This window comes from Zonotrichia leucophrys, chromosome 20, assembly GCF_028769735.1.
Source record: "Zonotrichia leucophrys gambelii isolate GWCS_2022_RI chromosome 20, RI_Zleu_2.0, whole genome shotgun sequence".
Taxonomy (NCBI): Eukaryota; Metazoa; Chordata; class Aves; order Passeriformes; family Passerellidae; genus Zonotrichia; species Zonotrichia leucophrys.
In genome coordinates, this window is record NC_088189.1 from 6,934,648 (window position 1) to 6,955,574 (window position 20,927).

The window sequence follows — 20,927 nt, forward strand, 5'->3', positions numbered from 1 at the left end:
CCAGGAACCAGCACCACTCAGCAGCCTGATCCCTGAGCAAAACACTCCCCTGGGACCTGGGCTGGTGGGGGAACAGAGCTAAGGGAGAGCTGAGGCAGAGATTGCCTGGGTGAGGTTCCTGACTGTGCCAGTGCCTCTGTGTGCACCTGCCAGGGACTGTCTGGTATTTCCTGCTAAGTCACTTGTTGCTTGTTCCTTTGTCAGGCTTCATGAGTTCACACCGATGACCAGCAGGTATGCAGTGAGCTAGGACAAGGCCACTAGCTCCATGGCACCTCCTCTCCACGGCAGCATCACCTTCTAAGATCTTCCCACCATTAATTGTGCCCTGCTCAAGCTGCTGCCCAAGATGCCAACAGCCAACGTCCCAAAGGTGCCGCTGGGCAGCCTCCTGCAGCAGCTGGAGCTGCTCCTGGTCTGTTCCAAGTGCAGTGTGAAGGAGAACGAGATCACCTACCACCCTCAGGAGGTGGAGCACAAGTGCATGTACGAGATCCTGCTGGCGCGCTGCCGCAGCCGCCGGAGCACGGCATGGAGGAAGGTGTCCCGGCGGCCCGGCTTCCCCAACCCGGCGCGCTACGCTGTCTGCAGGTACTACGTGATGGGGCTGGGATGCAGCAGGCACAAGAACCAGTGCACCTTTGCCTGGAGCGCGGAGGAGGCCATGGTCTGGAACTTTGAGAGGGAGCACCAGCTGGAGCGGCGCTGGCTGAAGGCGGCGGTGCTGCAGGCACAGCTGGGGGGCCACCCCGCTGCCGCCCCCCACCTCACTGCCAGCGCTGCCAGCGAGATCACCAGCGAGTTCGGGGGGCAATTCCAGGAGATCTGCAAGCAATGCTTTCTTGGCTGCCCCCGGCGCATCACGGCGGGCGGCTGCGGGTGGCTCTGCGAGTCCCACCGCACCTGGGACCCGCTCCTGGTGCACGCCGTGCTGGACAGCCAGAAGAAGCAGCAGTACACGCCCATCCGGCCCTGCCCCGAGTTCATCGAGAAGCTCTCCTACTGCCGGTACGTGTCCCGGGGCCAGCCCTGCCGGCACGGCCTGCAGCGCTGCCAGTACGCCCACAGCGACGTGGAGATGGCCGTGTGGGAGGCCGAGAGGGAGCGCGGATTGCAGCGCTCCGACCTGCTGCCGTCCGTGGGCGGCAGCACCAGCAGCAAGCCAGCAGCGCCTGAGCCCGTGTACTTCTACTGCCACGTCTGCCTGGTGACCTGCAGCTCGCAGGAGAGCTTTGAGAACCACTGCTCCTCCATCGAGCACGTGCAGATGCTCTCGGCCGACAGCTCCATGCAGTGGGTGCACCGTGCACCACCGCTCGGGCTGACCAAGTTCTCACTGTGCAGCAGGTAAGGCGTCCAGCAGGGAAGAGGGAAGGGGCAGCAGGGAGCTGCTGGCTCCCTGAGGATCCCTGTGCCACCAGGAACGCCTCTCTCCTGACAGAGCGGAGGTGTGTGAAATGGGGAACAGCTGCACCAAGGCTCATTCCAAAGAGGAGCTGCAGGAGTGGATCCAGAGGGTGAAGGTTTCTGTGAAGAAAAAGAAGCAAGCCCTGAAGGACGGGCTCTTGTCCTACCAGGACCGGCTCCTTGCTGAGTATCAGAAGTGCTCCAACGAGGTGTTAATTGTGAGTGGTGGGCACAGGGTGGGAGTGCTTTGGTCCAGACATCGCAGGAATCCTCTGGTGTGAGAGCTTGGGAATGGAGCCCACTGCTCACCTTCCTAATGGGAATGCAAAAAGGGATGTGGCATCCTCCTTCCTCCTTTGGAGACAGCAACCTGAGAGCCTGCTCAGGGTACTTGAGCTATGCCGTGGGTCCTCTTGCTTCCCAAGGCTGCTGTGTGGAGCAGCTGTGGGTGAGGATGGAATATGAGGATGTACTCTTGATCGCTCTTGGGAGGATGTAGCGTAAAGGCAAGGATGAAGATGGCACTGTGGAGGGCTGTGAGGTGTGTCCCTGGGATGCTGCCTTCAGTCCTTCTCCTCTTATGACTCCCCACAGATGGCTGAGCACGTCGAGGGTGTCAAAGTTGTGTGTGAGCAGCCTCTGCATGTGCAGCTGGAGGACAGGAAGAAGAAATACCAGTGGCAGTTCAAGGTCCACTCTAAGGTTAGCTCAGTCCTTTGCAGGGTTTTGTTTGCTGGGGGGGGTTTAGTTATAATTTCTGCAAGGGGCAGAAGGGTGGGGATTTGGGCATGTTTAAATGAGAACATGTGCTGGGTGCACAGGAGCTGCTCAGGTGGTGCCTGCACTGTGGCTGTGTGTAGAGGGTGTAGCCCCTGTCTTGTGCAGTGGTCCTGGGGCAGACCTGGCTGCTCTCAACACCTCCCCTGTATCATCACAAATAACAACATTCAGTTGATTTCCTGACCAGGATTTTGTAGATGTTGAGGGCAAGAGCCTGTCTTCTCCAAAGGAGATTTCCCATTTACTGCACACTGGTTGATGTTAAACTGAAACCTGAGGTTCTCTGAGACCTTAGAGTAATTGCTGTGTGATTGCATGAGGCATAAGCTGTGGTGAGGCTGATACCTCAGAGTTTGGCTCCTCTAGCAGCTTTTTCTAGGGAACGCTGCTGGAGCAGCTCGCCAGCTGCTGGGCTCTTCCCATGGGCTGCCCTCACTGTGTCCCTGTCTTCTCCTCAATGGCAGATGCACCTGCAGCACGTGGCCCTGCTGAAGCGGGACCCTGGAATCAACTTCTACTTCTCGGGGAATGGGCTTTCCCGGGGCCTGCAGTACCTCCGTGGGGACCACGTGGCCACCATGTCCTCCTCGCCCCGCGTCGCGCAGGTGGAGATCAGCATGGAGTGCTGCATCCTGGGCATCTTTGAGCAGTGGGTGGTCTTCGACTTTGGCCAGCGCCCCGTGCTCATACAGAAGCTCAGGGTGAGGGTGGGCCGGCAGGAGGCCCCCCAGCACGTCCCCAGCACCAGGGAGAGCGCCCGCCCCATCAACTTTGTGCGCTGGGATCGCGGCAACCGCATCATCGTTCCCAGCATGCCAAGGACTGAAGAAGACGTGGCGCTGCTGGCAAAGTACAAACCTCCTGCTCTGGCACTGGATTACCAAAGTGAGAGTAGTGCAGTCGTTCCCATCACCCGGCTCAACTATCGGGAGAGGATGCATAGATTCCTGTTCTGTGAGGAAGAAGCTGAGCAGGCTCTGATTGCCAAGTAAGTGCCAGGTGTGAACCCTTTTGGAGATCCCTTTCACTAGGTACCATAAGCCTGTTGCTCACCTTTGGGGCCATGCTGCTCCTGGGGTCTTCTGTTCATTCTGGGTTAGGTCCTGTGGTGCCTTCCCAGAAAACTGGAAACAAGAAGCATGGCTTGCTGGGTCTCATCCTGTGGCCATGGATTAGCTAGAGCATGATTTCTCTCTGTATGTGCTTGGGGGGCTGGCAGACCCTCCCTGGGTGTAGGTGGCAATCCCCTCTCCATGGAGGATGGCCCAGCAACTGACAGATCCTTTCTCTGCTCTTCATTTGGGTGTTTCCTCCTTTCAGACTCAACCTGCGTGTGCTCATCTCACTGACCCCCATGCTGCAGAGCCTCTCCATGGGGGCGAAGTTTGCTCTCTCTGGGGAGCTGTTTGCTGAAGTGCCTACCCCTTACAACCTCTCACCAGACACGGACGAGGGGTACCTGCTCAGCAGGTCTGTGCCCACCGCCTTCCTGGCGCTTGACCCGCCTGTGGACAATAAGGTTTATGAAGTTTTTGTGGAGCATAAGGCCACCACGGAGAACACCATCTGGCTACAGATACCAAGCAGATGCTGCTCGGACCTGAACTTCCAGGCAGACACCTCCCATAAGGTGGAGATCCAGTTCCAAATAGACCAGCTGCTGTTCCGGCAGTGGCACCAAGCTGTGGACAGCCTGTTTGATGAGAAGCTGGTCCTGCCAGATGTTGCCAGTTGCTCCATCCCCTACTCCCTTGGGTCCCCACAGAGAGGGAACAGCAAGCAGAAACAAGCCATCTCCTTCATCACGGGCCAGCCGACCACCAGCCGGCAGGTCCCACCTCTGCTCATCTATGGGCCCTTCGGCACAGGGAAGACATTCACCTTGGCCATGGCCACCTTGGAGATCCTCAGGCAGCCCAACACACGCGTGCTGATCTGCACTCACACAAACAGGTTAGCAGGGAAGAGGCAGTGAGAACTGTGGGCAAGCATTGCTCACTGAGGGGGTGAAGGGGAGTCAGGGTGTATGAGACAGAGTTGACCTTTTCTCAGTGTGCCCTTCAATTGCTTTTTAAATTAAATTAGTTTTTGTTGAATTTGTCTTAAACTGCTCTACTTCCTGTTAGGAGGAAGCCTGGCATAGGTGGAAGTCTTTGCGGAAGAGCCAATGCAGACTTATAGAATCCCTGAATGGTTTGGGTTGGAAAGGACATTACAGCTTGTCCTGCTCCAAAGCCTTCCCCTAGATCGTGTTGCTCCAAGCCCTGTCCATCCTGGCCTTGAGCACTTCACATATTCCTACCTCATCATAAAATGGGAATGTGGCTGGAGAGAGAGTTCTCTCCAGCCTTTACAGTGTACTGCAAGAAGTAGAAAGCTGCTGCCTGACCATGCTATGATGTTGTGCTCTAGTTGCCCTTGAAGGCTGTTTGGCTCTGTATACGTGCCAATCTATTGACTTTTCAAGGGAGAGTTTGGGGAAGAGAAAATGCAGATCTGGTCTGTATGCCATTGGATCTGCCTTTAGAGAAACCAGGCCAAGACTGTTAAAATTAGAGCAGTTACACTGAAAAGAGTGTCCACATCTGATCCTGCAGGCTGTTACTGCCTGCCTTAGTTTTTAATGCATAATAGATGGTGACTGCTAATCTTAGCCTGTTCCAGGCTGTTTGCTTGCACGGAAGCTTCTCCTGTAGGTCTTGTCTCACCAGGGGATGGGGATGCTTTGCTGTCAGAGGAGAGCTCCTTGTCACTTGGCCCTGCACAGCATCAGGGCCTCAGCTTTTGTGAGGCACATCACATTTTTCCATAAGAGTGTCAAGAGTTGTCGTAGTCTCAAATACCAACTCCTATTTTAAATCATGCTGTTGAAAGAGGCTGGGAATTGGTGGCTGCGTAGGCACCCGCTCCTTTGTGCAGTTGTGAATGTCTGCTGTGACAAGTGTGGTGTCACCAGAGCCAGGAGAGAAACTGCATGAGTGTTGCAGAATGATGAGAGAGAACTTTGTGTTGCAGAATTTAAGAACAGCACCGACGATTCCTTGACGCTTTTCCCTTTTGCTCCCCTGCAGCGCTGCTGACATTTACATCCGGGAGTATTTCCACAGCTACGTGACCTCGGGGCACCCCTGGGCCGTTCCCCTGCGGGTCATGTACACGGACCGGCCCGTCAGCGCCACGGACCCCATCACCCAGATGTACTGCTGCCTCTCGCCGGACCAGCGCTCCTTCCGCCACCCCACACCGGCCGAGATCGACAAGCACCGCATCATCATCACCACCTCCATGCTGTCCAAGGACCTGAAGGTGACCCCTGGCTACTTCACCCACATCATGATCGACGAGGCCGCGCAGATGCTGGAGTGCGAAGCTTTGGTTCCACTCTCCTATGCCACTTCGGAGACCCGCATTGTCCTGGCTGGGGACCACATGCAGATAACCCCGAAGCTGTTCTGTGTTGGGGGTGGGCAATCTGCTGATCACACCCTCCTGAACCGGCTCTTTCAGTTCTACCAGAAGGAGACGCATGAGGTGGCCAAGAAGAGCAGGATCATCTTCAATGAGAATTACCGTTCCACCGCCGGCATCATTGAGTTCGTCTCCAAGCACTTCTACGTCGGCAAGGGCAACGCTATCCACGCCAGTGGGAACATCCCACCCCACCCTGAAATTTATCCCCTCGTGTTCTGCCATGTGTCTGGTGTGGCTGAAAGGGATATCTCCATGATTTCTTGGCAAAACATCTCTGAGATAATACAAGTGGTTGAGAAAGTGAAGGAGATCTATCAGAGGTGGCCAGATGAGTGGGGTGTCCGGGATCTGAAGAAGATCTGTGTGGTCTCCCATGGGACACAGGTACCTAGAGGAATCCTGCATTCCACCTGAGGGGGCTATGCCTGCACTGCTGACTAAACACTCCCTAAGAAAGACCCTTTAAATCTATTTATCTGTATTTGTGCTAGTAAAAATAGGAAATCTGGGGTCTCCTGTGCCTTCAGTGGTTTTTTGAGCACTCTCCATTTAGGTAGAGTGTTTGGGTGGTTGGAGCAGAGATGGTGGGATGGCTTAGTTAAACACTTCTATCAGCATCTTCTAGGCAGGTTAATTACAGGGCAGTGGGAGCTCTGGCTGAAGTCAGTCCACATGTGTGGCTGCTTTCAAGTAGTTTGGAGAACCTGCAGCTGGGCAGGATGAGGGACCCTGGTGTTTGGTGGGTGGCCTTTCTGAGCTGAGATCAGTTGTGCCTCTTTCTTACCAGGTTTCTGCAACAAGACAAGAGCTGAGGAAAAAGCAGCTACAAGAAGTGGTGGTGGAAAACTATGAAAATTTGCCAGGTTTGTGTTTTGTGCAACAGTCCCTCATGCCTGGCTGCATTTTGGGGTCTTCTATGTGAGAGTCATACACAGCTTTTGCAGTCATGCTGGTGGACATGAGGGTCCATAGCAACTACAGCCACGGGGTAACAGTCAGGGGGAAGAGACACTGGGGTGTTAGCAGAGGAATTTCCAACATCTTTACATTTTCCTCCTTGTTAACACGCGAAATATTGGCTGTTGTTGTGGAAAACTACCTCTCTGGGAGGTGCTGCCAGACAGAGCTCCCCTGCCCTCTCAGTGTCTCTGCCACCACCACAGTCCCAGTTAGGAGGGAGTGCCTGGAACTCCTTTGGCTGATTTCCATACCCTTCTGGTTGGTAGAGCTTTGATTTTGTCTTTTCCTGCGTGAATAAGATTTCACACTGAATTAAATCTGTGCCCAGCTGATTACTCATTTCAAGTATATGGACTTTGCTTTGTAGGAGGGTAGAAACCCTGTAAGTGCCATCCCAGAGACTTGAGTATGTGTGAATCATGTGAAGCCCTAAGTACCAGTGAGGGAGGCTAGTGACAGAAGGGAATTGAAACCAGGATGGGTACCAATCACAGAACAGCTCACTAGAGGAGGAGTCTCCTGCTCGGGATGACAAGAGGCTGATTTTGTCCTCAAGGACTTAATTTATGACTCATCCGTGTTTGTTTTCTTTTTTTTCTTTTTTTCTTTTATTTTTTATTGCGCAGCTGGGACTCCTCTGGTGAGAATAACTGACCCCAAGGGGTGTTTGTGATCTCCACACTCTTTCTTTGCAGCCTCTTCCCAGCTCTGACATCACTAGGATGCCTCTTGTTGGTTGTTATTTGTTTTGTGACCAGCAGAGCTCTTCCTGACGGGAGAGAGAGATCCTGGCAAATGATCATTGCTCTTGTTCCTGCAAGACCCTCAGTTCCTCATGGAATTTGAGATTCACAGCAAACTCTACCCCTGTTTACTAGGAGGGGCTACTGGTGGCACTGGGCATGCTGGGCTACTCTGTGGGTGCTCATGGGTGCGCTGGTGCAGTGCTCTGCCTTTATCCCATCTCCAGGCTGTCCTTCCCTCCCTGGTGGGTGGGTGGTGGTGCCTGTGATGTCCACCCTGGTTCATGCACAGAGAATCTCAGGATCCCCCTGCTTTACTCACATGGGGTGATCCCCATGTTTCAGCCAAGCAGGGTTACATCAGTCCATGGCCATGTGACACAGCATAGACAGGTGGCAGCCAGGCAAGGTCTTCCCTGCTGGGATCTCATGAGTGACCTTTCCCTTGTCCCCTCTGGTGCAGGGCGTGAGTTTCGGGTCATCATCATCAGCACGGTGCACACCAGTGAGAGCCTGCGTGTCTCAGCCTCCCACCACCTCGAGTTCTTCAACGAGGCCAGAGTGCTCAACACCATCATGACCCGGGCTCAGTCGCTGGTGGCCGTGGTGGGGGACGCCGTGGCCTTGTGCTCCCACGGCCAGTGCAGCAAGGTGTGGAAACGGTTCATCCAGCAGTGCATCGACAAGGGGAGCATCTTCCCGGAGAGCCTGACAATGGCTCACATCAAACAGGCTGCGTGTGACAAGGAGAGCTGGAGCAGGAGCCTGGAGGGGGACAAGGACGACAGTGACGCGGAATCCTCGAGCTCTGACAACGACAGCATGAATGCTGATGATCCCATCCTGCAGGAGCTCTTAGATGAGAGTAAGAACATGCTGGTGACAGTGTCTGACGAAGGGCTGCTGAATGTGAAGGCCGAGGCTTCAAAGCAGTGGAAAGACAAGCGGGAGTACGTCAGCTTCTCCTCTCAGATGATGCAGCAGTACCAGCATATGCACCCCCAAATGTACAAGAGGTGTGAGCTGATCAAAGAGGCGTTCGACAGAGCTTCTGCCTTCACCCTCAATGACTCCCCTGCCATGAACATCCAGATCAAAGGCAGAGTTAACTGTGGGACAGCTTTCACTGGGGACGAGGTGCTGGTGGAAATCCTGCAGAACAGCACAGGTGATGGCAGCAGCCACCGCCCACAGGGGAGGGTGGTGGGCATCCTGAAACGTGCCGAGAGAGAACCCACCTTCATCTGCATGATGGATGAATTTGATCCCCGTGTGATGATACCCATCGATCCCACTGTCACCAAAATATTCGTCCCGGGGCTGAAGGAGAAACCCAATGTCATCCCCATCCGCAGGCTTGTCAAGGGGCAGTACAGAGTGGTCAGCTGTGAGAAGATCAGCCAGGAGATGAGGAGGTGCCAGTTCTTCTGTGTCCAGGTCATCTCCTGGAGGGAAGGATTTTACTACCCTTTGGGGATAATAACAGAGGTACTGCAGGCAGCAGTGACTTTGGAAGAAGGCTTAAAGATCCTCGCCTTGGAGTATGGTTTGGAGAAGAAATACCCAGCTGCTGTCACCAAAGAGTCAGCCAAATACACCTCCAACAACAACATAAACCTCACCAAGGAAGCTCGGAAGGACTGTCGGAATTACATGACCTTCACAATTGACCCCGAAGGTGCCAGGGATTTGGACGATGCCATCAGCGTTAGGGATCTTGGGCGTCACTATGAGATTGGGATCCACATTGCAGATGTGGCTGGCATCATTCCCAAAGGCAGTGCCTTGGACCTGGAAGCAAAGAAGCGGGGTGTCACCTTCTATGCTCCCAAGCAGGAGCCTCTGTGCATGTTCCCACCCAAAATCAGCCAAGATGTCTGCAGCCTCCTGCCGCAGAAAGACCGACGGGTGATCTCCTTGTTTGTCACCATAGAGAAGGAGACTGATCAGATGTTAAAGGGAATCTTCACCATCTCCGTGATCCGCTCCGACAGGCAGCTGTCCTACGAAGAGGCAGAGCTCTGCATTAAGAACTGCTACAGGGGATCAGCAAAAGCCCTTCGTTTTGATACCCTGGAGGACTGCATCGCTGTGGCTTATCACTTCTCCAGGATCCATCGGAAGTCTCGGCTACAGGAGGACTGTTTCTATGACCGGCTGGATGAGGAAAGTTCCCCAGGTAACAGGGGGTCCCATCAGATGATAGAGGAGTTAATGATCATGTTCAATAGTTTCGTGGCCGAGTTCCTCACCAACCAGGAGGTGACCAGAAATGTCACTCCTCTCCGGTGTCAGTGTGAGCCAAGTCTTGCACAGCTGTCACACATGAAAAACAAGTACAGCCACATCATTCCTTTGTCTATTCATCTCTTGCATCACCTTGGAGAAATGCCTCCTGCTCAAGACTCCCCTAAAAATGTGGAGTTCAGCCTTCTGGGCCCCATCTGGGAGCACCTGCAGTCAGCTGCTAATGCCCGTGACTTCCAGAAGATGCTCGACCTCGTTGTCACTGATGACATCCACCCAAAGCTGGCCCCCGTGGTCCTGGAGTTCAGGAGACTGCTCAGCCGCTCCTACTTCTGTCGCTCCAACTCCACCGTGCAGTCGAAGGCAGGCCATTACTCCCTGCACGTTGACTCCTACACCTGGGCCTCCTCTCCCATCCGCCGGTACGTGGACGTGGTGGTGCAGCGGCACCTTCACTCTGTGCTCCGCAAGAAGCCCCTCATCTATTCTGCGGACGACATTGAGTTCCTCTGTCACGACTTCAACAGGAAAAATAGCCAGGCGATGATGTATGAAAAGAGAGCCCACTCCCTGCAGATGGCCAGCCAGCTGAAGGACCAAGTCCTGCAGAAGATTGCCTTTGTGGTGGATATCGAAGAGATGAGCAGGTTCTTTAAAGCCCTGTTTCCCCTGAACAACGAGAGTCTTCCAGATCCGCAGAGAATTAGCTACAGGTCCCTTCAGCTAATAGAGCAGCCTGTGTTCATCCAGCAGCGGAACAGCATCAGGCTGACCTGGAAGAGGAGGATGTACTCTGCAGAGACAAAGGAGCAGAGCCTGCGGGAAGGACGCCTCTCTGACAAGAGTGTCACCCTCTTCCGCACCCAGACGTGGCAGGAGGTGCTGATGGCCATCAGGAATGAGGAGTTTGACAGGGCCGCATCCCTCCTGCGGCAGAGCAAGGACCTGTACCACCGGCACATAGGCTGGGTGAAGAAGAGCTCCTGCTCCCACTACATGGAGCTGTCCCTGGAGCTGAGCGCCGGCGACGCGCTGTGGTTCCAGCTCACCACCGACATCAGCCGCGGCTTCCTGGTGCCCTTTGTGCAGCTGTGGTGTGTGACACCGGGCTTTGAGGTCTGCCTGCAGCACACGGAGAAGCCAATCGACTGCTTCTCGGCCTACGCCACGCTGCAGTCCAAGGACAAGTACAAGAGCGCAACGGAGTACAACAAGGTGTGGATGCCCATGAGTGCCATGGAGTCTGCGTCGTGTGCCGTGGCCGAGAATGACTCGATTGTCCTCCATGATATTAAAATAAAGTGGGCAAAGCAAAGGACGAGCAAAGGACAGCTGCAAGGGAGCTTTGTGGTGAAAAAGAAGTGGTTGGAGGACTGCTCCATTGAAGTGGACTTCTTCCACTGTTACCTGTGCATTCGTTTAGGTGAGCTGAAGCTTCCCAAGAGCCCTCAGAGCGATGAGGAATGCCTCAGCCATGGCCTCCAGAACCTGTCTTTGCTTGACAATGGTAAATCAGAGAACAAACTTGTGGTTGATCCCGATACCTACACCTGGGTGGCTCACGGGGTCACAGAGGAGCTCAACGATGACCAGAAGTTGGACAGGACTAGTCATCAGACTGTGAATTTTTACATCCACTATATGTCTATGGAGACCATCCCTGTGGAGATCTCACAGGATTCTGCAAGGTTCACAGTGGAGCTCATTCCAAAGATGCTGCCAGACATGTAAGTGGGCTCAGCAGTGTGCTCTGGTTAACCTGGCTTCCCACAGGACCCCTCTGCTGCACCCCCAGGGCCTTTTCTCACTGCTGTGGCTGATCCCCTGAAAAACCTGCTCTTATCCTTGCTCTGACTGGCCATACTGTTGGGCTGTGGGTCTTTGTGGGGGAATGGCAGCACCCCTCCTGTCCATTTTCCTGAGGGTCTCATGCTCTTCTGGTTGTCCCTGATAATGGGGAGATAGGGGAAGGTGATGAAATTTCCCTGAGCACCTGCTTCTTATATTACTTCAATATGTGTTTTAAAAGGCCAAGTGAAGCCCTGGAGTGGGATTTGCTTAGTGGAAGAGTTCCCTGATTTCCAAATCATTCCCTTTTGCTGTTGCTGCAAAGCAAGTTGTGCTCTTTTTAAATCAGAGCTAGTGTCTAGTTTGCCTTTCCTCGTACACCGCACAGGCTGCTATGCACCCCCAGTGCTGTAGCATTCTCAGGGCAGAATGTGCTTCCTTTTGCTCTGTGAATTTTAGGAAACATTAGAAGCTAACCCAATAAAAGGGTGTGGGCCATAACAAAACAGACTTGGGACAGGAGTTGTGTTCCTTGCTCTCAACATCTTTGTGGGCTCAGCTTCTCAGTCAGTTGAGAAACGGTCCCATATGCAGAGGAGCAGAATAAGTTTATGTTATTTGTGGTTTAAGTTCTTTATGGAAGGAGTTAATGCAACAACAAAGAAGAGAGTAAGAATAAGTAAGGCAGTTAAGCAAAGCTGTATTACAACTTTTGCTATTTTATGCTAAATTCCATTCATTCCTATTTTTCATTGCCTGTCAGACGGAAAGAAAAAGCAATTTGGAGGCTCAAGTATGCCTCTGACCTTGCTACAAGCATTGCCCTTGGCCACGAACCTCCTCAGAAACGTAAGTGCAAATATTAACCTTTCTTACCTTGTGGCTATTTACTTCTGGCCAGGCAGGTGCCCTGGCAGTTTCTGTGGGTGATAGGGGTGATGCTGCCACGTAATTTGGGATGCTCTGCTGGTGGCTGGCACAGCTGAGATTGTCATCCCCAGGATTCACAGAGATGGTTCACGGGCAGAGTATCTTGGCATGGGACAAGGATTATTTCTAGGTGGTCTTGTAATGGACCACCATCACTAGGTACCTGCTACACCCTCTTGCTGGATCATTTCTGTGCTGCCCTCAGTAACCTTCTTTAAATTTGTTTTCTTGGCTCTTTGTTCTAACAGTGACAAAATCCAAAATACTGCAGCAAAAATCCTTTGATATCCCTGGCAGCAACTGGAAACTTAACAAGAGTCAGAACCAGGCTGTTCTGGATGCTCTAAGAAAATCCTTCATGCTCATCCAAGGCCCACCAGGTAAGAGGGGAGAGCAGAATACACCTGCTGTGGTATGAATGGCAGGTGAGAGGTCATCTGCTGCTTTCCATTGGACCCTTGGTGAAGCCAGGTGAAGGGAGCATGGGTTGGCATCACCCACAGCTGTGCAAGGCAATCCCCTCCATTCTTGATTTTATTTTGTGACTGATCAGCTGGATGCAGGTCCAGAGCATGAGTGTTGTGGTTAAAATGTTCTCAGCAAGTTCCTTTCTTTTTCTAGGCACAGGGAAGACTGTTGTTGGAACTCACATTGTCTACTGGTTCCATAAACTGAATGAGGAGAGTGTTGAGAAGGACCAAACACAGTGCTTGGAAGATGAAAAGGACAAGAAGAGAAAGTGCATCTTGTACTGTGGCCCATCCAACAAGTCTGTTGATGTTGTTGCTGGTAACTACCATCTTTTAAGGCCCTGATGTGGCTTGTACTGGTGGGAGGGAGAACATGTGGAGTGCAGGGGCCAAAAGTGGGGCTGGTCCTTACAGAGGACCCTGCACTGCAGGGCAAGGACCAGAGGTGGGATGATGAGAGAGGGACAGGGAGAGACAGGCCTGAGCACCACCAGTGCCTGGTGCTGTCTGAGCAGACCTGCCCTCCTTCTCCAGAGATGCTGCTGAAGATGAAGAAGCTGAAACCACTGAGGGTTTATGGGGAGGCCATTGAGACGATGGAATTCCCATACCCGGGGAGCAACCGGAACATCTCCCGTAAATCCCTACGGGATGCAAAGCCAAAACATGAGCTCAGGTAGGATGGCATGGCCCTGCAGGCTCCTAGGGTGCTGGGGAGAGGTGGCTTCTACATCAGTAATGCTGAGCAAACCACAGCAAATAGCTTCATTCCACCACTGCAGAGCAGCACTATTAATCTGCTTTCTAATTAATTTGTAATTAATTTTTTCAAGTGAATGTGTACACTCTAATCTGGCACCTAGTCAGGAAATCCAGGTTGTTGAAAAGTCTCTATATGTTTTAATTTCCTTTTGGAACAGCCCTGAACATCTCTGACTTCATTCCTGCTTGCAGCTGCTAAAGGGAAGCAGTTGTATTTTATGTCCTCAAGGCTGAATTATTTGGGCTACAAAGATGGGAAAGTTTGGCTGTGAGTTTTTTAGCTAGTGGGGTTTCTCAACATAGGCAGGTGGTGTGATCTGCTTCACTGTAGAAGAAATTACTCAGGTCTCAGTGTTGAGGGAAAATATTTATATATTGACTCTTTATTCAGTGAAATAATCCTGCACCATCGCATCCGGCGGGCGCCAAGCCCCTTCTGGCAGAGGATCTGTCACTTTGACGCACGGGTGAGGAACGGAGAGGAGATCACAGAAGAAGAAACAAAGGAGTGAGTAGGAAGAGACCGTGGTGAGAGATGGGTGGCTTTGGCTGTGTGCCACCTCTGAAGCACAGATTAATAAACTGTGTGTTCAGAATAATGATAAAAAGTGATGAGCTCGAGGTTACAGGTACAGCACAGAGCCTCTGAATCACTTTTGCACTCGTGCTGTTGTCCTTTTGGACCAAAAATTCCTATTCTGCCTGTGTGACCCTTGAATCCTTCACCTGGACCCCCTGCCCTGTTGAGCTCAGGACAAAGTACATTTCCTACAGTGTCCATCCAAAGCCCTTTTCTGGGAACACCAGCTCATCCTGGGGAGGGAGGTGAAGCCATAAGCTTTTGGGAAAGCACAACCTCTGCCTGGTTCCCACGTGAAGAATCTTGAGGTGTTTCCCTTATGCATTAACCTGGTGTTTTCTGCATCAACACTAGGTACAAAGTTTGGTTGGCACAAGGTCGTTCGTATCAGCTGGCGTGTCACGATGTCATCCTGTGCACCTGCTCTGTCTCGTCTGCCAGCGCCCTGGAGAACCTCAATGTCAAGCAGATAATCATTGATGAGTGTGCCATGTCCACAGAGCCCGAGACCCTCATCCCCTTGGTCTGCCACGGCCGTGCTGAGAAGGTATGTCCCTGCCAAAGACGAGTCTCTGGGACAGCTGCTCAGGGCTCTCAAACCTTTTCCATCCCTTACCATGCTGCTCTTACAAGAACGGTTAGGATTTTAAGGTTTGTGCTTCTTTATGGGGTGGGTGTCGCTGCCACCAAAAAAATATTCTGGCCCAGGTACAAAGTATTAGCATGACAAGAAGCATAGACAGAGTTTGGGCTGTTCAGCCTGGAGAAGAGAAGGGTCCAGGGAGACCTTAGAGCCCTTTACAATGCCTAAAGGGACTCCAAGAGCAATGGAGAGGGACCTTGGACAAGGGCATGGAGTGACTGGACAAGGAGGAATGGCTTCACACTGATAGAGGACAGAGTTAGATTGGATATTAGGAAGAAATTCTTCCCTGTGAGGATTGTGAGGCTCTGGCACAGTTTGCCCAGAAAAGCTGTGGCTGCCCCATCTTTGGAAATGTTCCAGGACAGGTTGGATGGGACTTGGGGCAACCTGAGATAGTGGAAGGTCTCACTGTCCATGGTATGGGGTTGGAACAAGATGAACTTTTAAGGTTCCTTCCAACCCAAACTATTCTGTGCCTCTAGAATTCTTTGGTTCTTTGTGTTCCTCTCATCAGATGGAAACATTATCTAGGACAGCATCTTTACGTCATGTCCAATGTGGTCTTTGGCTGAGGTTGCTGTAAATGTAATATAAATAAGTAGCACCAAATACCTGCGTGCAAACAGCCTTTCAAAGAGCTGATGGCCTTTGCAGTGCCTCCACCTTGCAGCTCAGGTGTCTGCTCTTCCTTGCAGGTTGTTTTGCTGGGGGATCACAAACAGCTGAGGCCGGTGGTTAACAACGATGTCTGCAAGACCCTTGGCATGGAGACGTCTCTCTTTGAGCGCTACCAGGAGCAGGCCTGGATGCTGGACACGCAGTACCGCATGGTGAGGCCCTGCAGTGGGTTGTCTTCTCTCCATCACGGAAAATCCAGGCTTGCCTTAAGCATCAGATAGTCTCCATTAGTGCTTCCCCTTCCTAGACACGGGATTATATGTAGGAATATGCCAGTGCCAGCTCCAGCAGAATGGCATTGTGCTGAAGCCTGCCCAGAAAGATGCTGCAGGCTGAGAAGTTCATTGGGTTTTGTTCACCTCAGTTTCCCTCCCTTTCTCTGCCAGCACAAGAGCATTTGTGAGTTCCCATCCCAGGAGTTCTATGAAAAGCGGCTGAAAACGTGTCCCCAGCTCACTCGGAAACCCAGCATGCTCCACCACAGAGACAACAACTGCTGCCCCATCATCTTCGGGCACGTGGAAGGGAAGGAGCACTCCCTCATGGTTTCCACTGAGGAAGGAAACGAGAACTCCAAAGCTAACCTGGAGGAAGTGGCACAGGCGGTGAGCAGGGTCCTGGGGAATTGCTGGGGATGCAGAAAGGAGGGAGTTTTGTTGGAATTGTGGAGGGATGATAAAGATACAAAGATCAGCAGTGTCTGGCTGGTGCCTCCCGGCTCTGGAGCACACCAGGACGCCCCTGGGCAGAGGCAGGTGTAGGGCAAGGTGATCACAAGGCAGGTGCCATGGGTGGCCTGGGGAGGGCTGCTGGGGGTCTCTTCCCTCCGGCCCCGCTGCCAGGTGAGCAGGACGCTGGTGTCTCCAGGTGAGGATAGCCAAGCAGCTGACACTAGATGGCACCATCCGGCCGGACAGCATCGCCATCCTGAGCCCCTACAGCGCCCAGGTGTCCGAGATCAACAAGAGCCTGAAGAGGGAGGGCATCCGCGGGGTGACCGTCTGCACCATCACCAAGAGTCAAGGTGAGGGGACAGCAGGGACACGGTTGGGCCTGTCCCCTCCTGCCTTCCTGAGGAGCTGCTCACTGATACAGTCCTTGAGCAAACCCTACCCCAGGGTCATTGCAGCCGTGGAAAACCAGATTTCTGGGTGATTTGTGATTATAGTAAATCCTCTGAAAGCCTCTGGAGTGCTTGGGCAGGGTGAGGCTGCTGAAGGCAAGAAGGTGAAGGATCTCTAGTGAATTTCTAATGAAAGGTTCCCTGCCCATGTCAGGGAAGTTGGAACACAGAATGTCCCTTCCAAACAAAACCATTCTGTGATTCTGTGCTTCTATACCTGAGAAGGGTGTTAGAGAACTGCCAGAAGACATTTGTTCTCTTTGGAAAGCAATGACCAGGCGTCCAAAGGCCTCCAAAGCTGGAGAAACCCATAGGGTGGAAGTAGAGAAATGAATGTCCTGTGGGGTAGAGAAATGCTCAGATGCTTCCTTCTAAGAAAATCTGGTTTGTTTCCACTTTCTAGGGAGTGAATGGAAATATGTGATCCTGTCAACTGTACGCTCCTGCCCCCGGTCTGAGATCGACAGGAAGCCCACAAAGAGCTGGCAGAAGAAATACCTGGGCTTTGTTACCGACCCAAACCAGGTCAATGTTGGCATCACACGAGCTCAGGAAGGACTCTGCATCATAGGTTGGTATCCTTGGACCATGCACAAGCCTTCAGGGGAATAGGATTCTTGGATAAAGGGATGGTGATCCAAACTATTACAACCAGTGATCGTGCTTTATTCTTCTGCCCTTTAGTCTGGGGTTTTGAAAACTGGGGAGTCTGGGCAAAGCAGGGTTCATTCCCAGCTTGAATACAGCAACTATAGTTAGTTTTTCTTACCCTTTGTTTTGGACCATGTTGTTTCTGTTGCTTTCATGCTAGAACTCTGTCCTAACAAAAATCTGGCTGCTCATTTTGCTCCTAATCACAAAGGTGTAGGCTGTGATGTGTAGGGAAGCTGCTCACAGATATGACAGCACGGAAAAGGGAGCTGGGATTTCACAGATATCTCCCTGCAAGTGACCCAGCCCCCTTAGCTAGAGGTTATAGACAAAAATGGTATCAGCCAAGCCTCTTCTGGCCACTCACCTGCTGTCCCCATCCCGCTGCCCACAGGGAACCGGTACCTCCTGGAGTGCAACCCTCTGTGGAAGAGACTGGTCCAGCATTACTACCACCACAACAGCTGCACTACAGCCCAGGAGATCCGTGTCAGGAGGACCCCAGCCCTCTCCCGGTGAGGAAGGGCCCTCTCTGCCTGAACTGCATCATGTGTGCCTTGGGAAGGACCAAATCTTTCCAATATTCAATGACCCATGGAGCCAAATGCAGCGGGGGATCTGGGAGCTTCCCGTGACAACTCAGCTTCAGCGTCTGCTTCAGCATCTTGAGGTGTTTTTAATCAGTGCAATCCTGGGCAGGAACTTTCAATTCTAGCAAACCAAAAAGGCATTGGAAATAGATGATGGGCATGTGACTTTAACGATGATGATACTATTTTTGTAACCAAGCTGCTCAGCAGAACAGTCATCCTACTGCAGCTGCAGTTTGGGGGGACCAAATATTTACTCCAGCTGTCAGGGTTGCACTTTGGGGATCAAATGCTCAGTCTGTTCATTGGGGGGGAACGACTGCAAGCAGTGGAGCAGCACAGCAAGATGCTGTTTGCCATGGAGGACCAAAGCTTCTGAGTACTGCCTCTCATTTTAAATCCAAGGACAGGAGATTTTTAAGACTTTTCACTTTTTACTCTTTTTTTTTTTTAAGTGAAGGAGGAAAGCAACAAGAGATGCATGCACCACTCTTTGTCTAGCCAAAATGATGTTGTCTGAGTGTGTAAATATCGCAGTGGCAAGGCCAAGGTGATTTTGTAAATAGATTTATGTGTTCTTTGTAGGAAGGAGGTTTGTCCTCACCAGCATAAAGGCAACGAAAAGCGGGGACCTCTCCTACCAGGAAACCTTGGGATTTGTCAGGCCATTTTAAACTGTTCAGAATTTTATTTGAAATCTCCTGTTGATCCCCCTCTCCCTTTCCTACCCCACTTTTTTTAAAGCTGCTTTTAATTTATTAACTTTTAACTCTGTGAATTTGTTTCACAGCCTTATGGCCTGAGTTTTTAAGAGCAGTGAAAGAGTGTATGTGTATAATGTATTTTTATATTTTCTGTAGCCAAACTGCTGTGAGCTGGAAGCTGTGGTTCACCAGAGAGGCTGCTTTCACCCAGTGACATGTGGCTGGTAGAGATGTATTGTGGTGAATGGTGCCTCTGAAAATCATGGAGCTGCTTTTGGAAGCATGACAGTTTTGAGGGAGGGTGTCTTTTATCTCATTTCAATTCTGAATGTATGAAGTGCCTGCCTCAGCTCTCCCCAAACCACATGCTTGGCTGTCCTTGGGTGTTCATGTGGGATGGAGCTGAGATGCAATCACACAAGTTTCCCTTGTGGTGTGGATCCCTGTGATGTCACTATGGCAGGAGGAATTTTGTCCTGTTTGCAACTGAAATCCAGCGTGGCTCTTTCCCATGTGGAGGAATGGCAATAGGAAAGCATTGTGTCTGTGAAAGTCTCTGTTTAACTCTGTGTTTCTTCTCATGACTCTGTGTAAGACTTGCCTCCAGAACCTATGGAGAGGTTTTCTTCTCTTCCTAGTTAAAACTACCTTCCTGCAGCCTGCCCTTGGGGGGTTTGAGCTGTATGCCAAAGACCACCCAGGCTTGCTCTTGTCCTACTGAAGCATAATAGTGGGCATATGGCTGGCAATTCCATGAAGGATAAAAACCCATAGGAAGTATCTCCTGCTGTTCTAAAGATGCTTGGTAAAAGTTGGTAAGGTGTAAAATTAATTGTTCCTCTTTGAAGTCATCCTGTGTGGGATCTTACAAGATTCTGCAACAGCCTGATTAGCAAATATTATTGCAATTCCAAAATAAGATTGTCTGTGGATCATTCTGTGGACTACTGTAATGAAATCATCTGGTTCCAAAGATGCTATGGAGAATTGCAAAAAATGCTGGAGTTGTTGGGATAACTACTTTAGCACAGTACCAGCTTCATTTAACAAAGCCACCTTGGTTCCTTTAGAACCAGTGGGTCTCATTTTCATTATCTCCTTTAAGTGAAGAGTTTGTCCCCTGGGTTTTGTGCTGGTTATTTCATACATGTAACACAAACAAGGAGACTCAGCCCAAGATTTGTGGCTTAGTCAGTGCTCTTGGGGTGGTTTGGCCAAGAGAGAGTCCTCATAAAGCAACTCCCTTTGTCCTTAGTGGGAAAAAAAGTGTTTATTTCTATTCCATGGAGGTAGAATGAAATGTTTTGCTTGGTCTGTGTTGCAAGACAATATACATGTTATTTTTTTTTTTCCTCTGAGGATGTATTTTATAACTGGTGATTAGGAAATGCACCCAAGCAGCAGGTACAGCCAGGCTGGGCCCTCGGGCTGCTGGTGCTGTCAGCAGGTTCCTGGAGAGATGGTCATGAATAGTCAGGGATAGCAGAAAGTGCAATTAAACTTTTTATAGACTGTAGCTGAGTATCATGTTCTTGTCCTTATGCTCATGGAGTGAATCATAGAAATCAATAGAGGAAAAAAAGTTCAAATTAGCCTGGTTTCATTTGCATGCAGAGTTTTGAATTTACTTTTGGAAGAATTTTATGTTCAAGCAATATTCTTTAAATACCAAACTTTTGGTAATCCCAACAGGAAGACCCTGGCAGTGTGGTGCCCAGGGCATCTGTCCAGTCACAGGCTCTGTGTTCTCCACACTCAAAGACAAAAGCACATGGCTGCAGGACACAAATGTCAGTTCATCCAACAGCATTAACTTAATTTCCTCAGCACTAGCTAGAGCTTGAGCACAAATTGAACAAGGGGAACCTGTGCAGGCAGCCCAGCATCAGGCAGGCTGGACTGTTTTTGAGGATATGGACAGATCTGTGTAGGACAATCAATTTACTGCAATAAATCGGTGGGGTTTTTAAAAATAGAAATGAAATGTCAAGTGTCATGAAGTCTGAATTAAGGAACTTGAAATGGGGCAGGTTTTTATCTTTTGTATGTCTGTGACTCGCAGCAAACCTCAAATGACCTTTTGGATACCAATATTTTTATCTGCTTTGACTGTTCATAAGAATGAATCTCAACATTCCTTTTTTGATATTTAAGCCATAATTGTAAAAATTATTTGAATTTATTTAAATAATAAATTTTATTACTAAAAGGTCTGTTTATGTGATGGTCTGACTAGAATCTGTGTGGGGACAGCTCTCTTTGGACTGAACCAAATGGTAAAAAAGAAAATCAACATTAACTGCGAGTTTTTGGCAGAGAATAATTTTTTATATATTGATGTATTACCCTTCCCTCTTTGTTGGGAGGCTTGGGGATTTATTGTTGGGTTTTTGTTGG

The 20,927-nt window shown here is 50.9% G+C and overlaps 1 protein-coding gene across 2 annotated transcripts; it reads left to right on the forward strand.

Moving 5' to 3' along the window:
* The first annotated feature begins 207 nt into the window (after positions 1 to 207).
* Positions 208 to 20,629, forward strand: HELZ2 (helicase with zinc finger 2). Of its 2 annotated transcripts, XM_064730037.1 has the most exons (19): positions 208 to 1,347; positions 1,442 to 1,625; positions 2,002 to 2,109; positions 2,652 to 3,175; positions 3,508 to 4,140; positions 5,259 to 6,042; positions 6,446 to 6,521; positions 7,825 to 11,335; positions 12,160 to 12,245; positions 12,575 to 12,706; positions 12,948 to 13,115; positions 13,331 to 13,472; positions 13,950 to 14,066; positions 14,493 to 14,685; positions 15,480 to 15,614; positions 15,849 to 16,067; positions 16,330 to 16,486; positions 16,989 to 17,156; positions 17,631 to 20,629. In XM_064730037.1, the coding sequence occupies exons 1-19, from the start codon at positions 350 to 352 to the stop codon at positions 17,753 to 17,755; spliced, it is 8,460 nt and encodes a 2,819-aa protein (XP_064586107.1). In that variant the 5' UTR covers positions 208 to 349; the 3' UTR covers positions 17,756 to 20,629. The 2 variants fall into 2 exon arrangements, with proteins under 2 accessions (XP_064586107.1, XP_064586108.1); XM_064730038.1 differs by lacking the exons at positions 16,330 to 16,486; positions 17,631 to 20,629 and having other exon boundaries at positions 16,989 to 17,128.
* The last annotated feature ends 298 nt before the right edge of the window (positions 20,630 to 20,927 follow it).

Excerpts from the sequence above, each read along its gene's own strand:
- HELZ2 (XM_064730037.1), top strand. The coding sequence starts at position 350 with ATGCCAACAGCCAACGTCCCAAAGGTGCCGCTGGGCAGCCTCCTGCAG. Across the intron at positions 14,686-15,479 it reads GCCACGGCCGTGCTGAGAAG|GTTGTTTTGCTGGGGGATCA; the intron begins GTATGTCCCTGC and ends TCTTCCTTGCAG. Across the intron at positions 17,157-17,630 it reads GGAAGGACTCTGCATCATAG|GGAACCGGTACCTCCTGGAG; the intron begins GTTGGTATCCTT and ends CGCTGCCCACAG.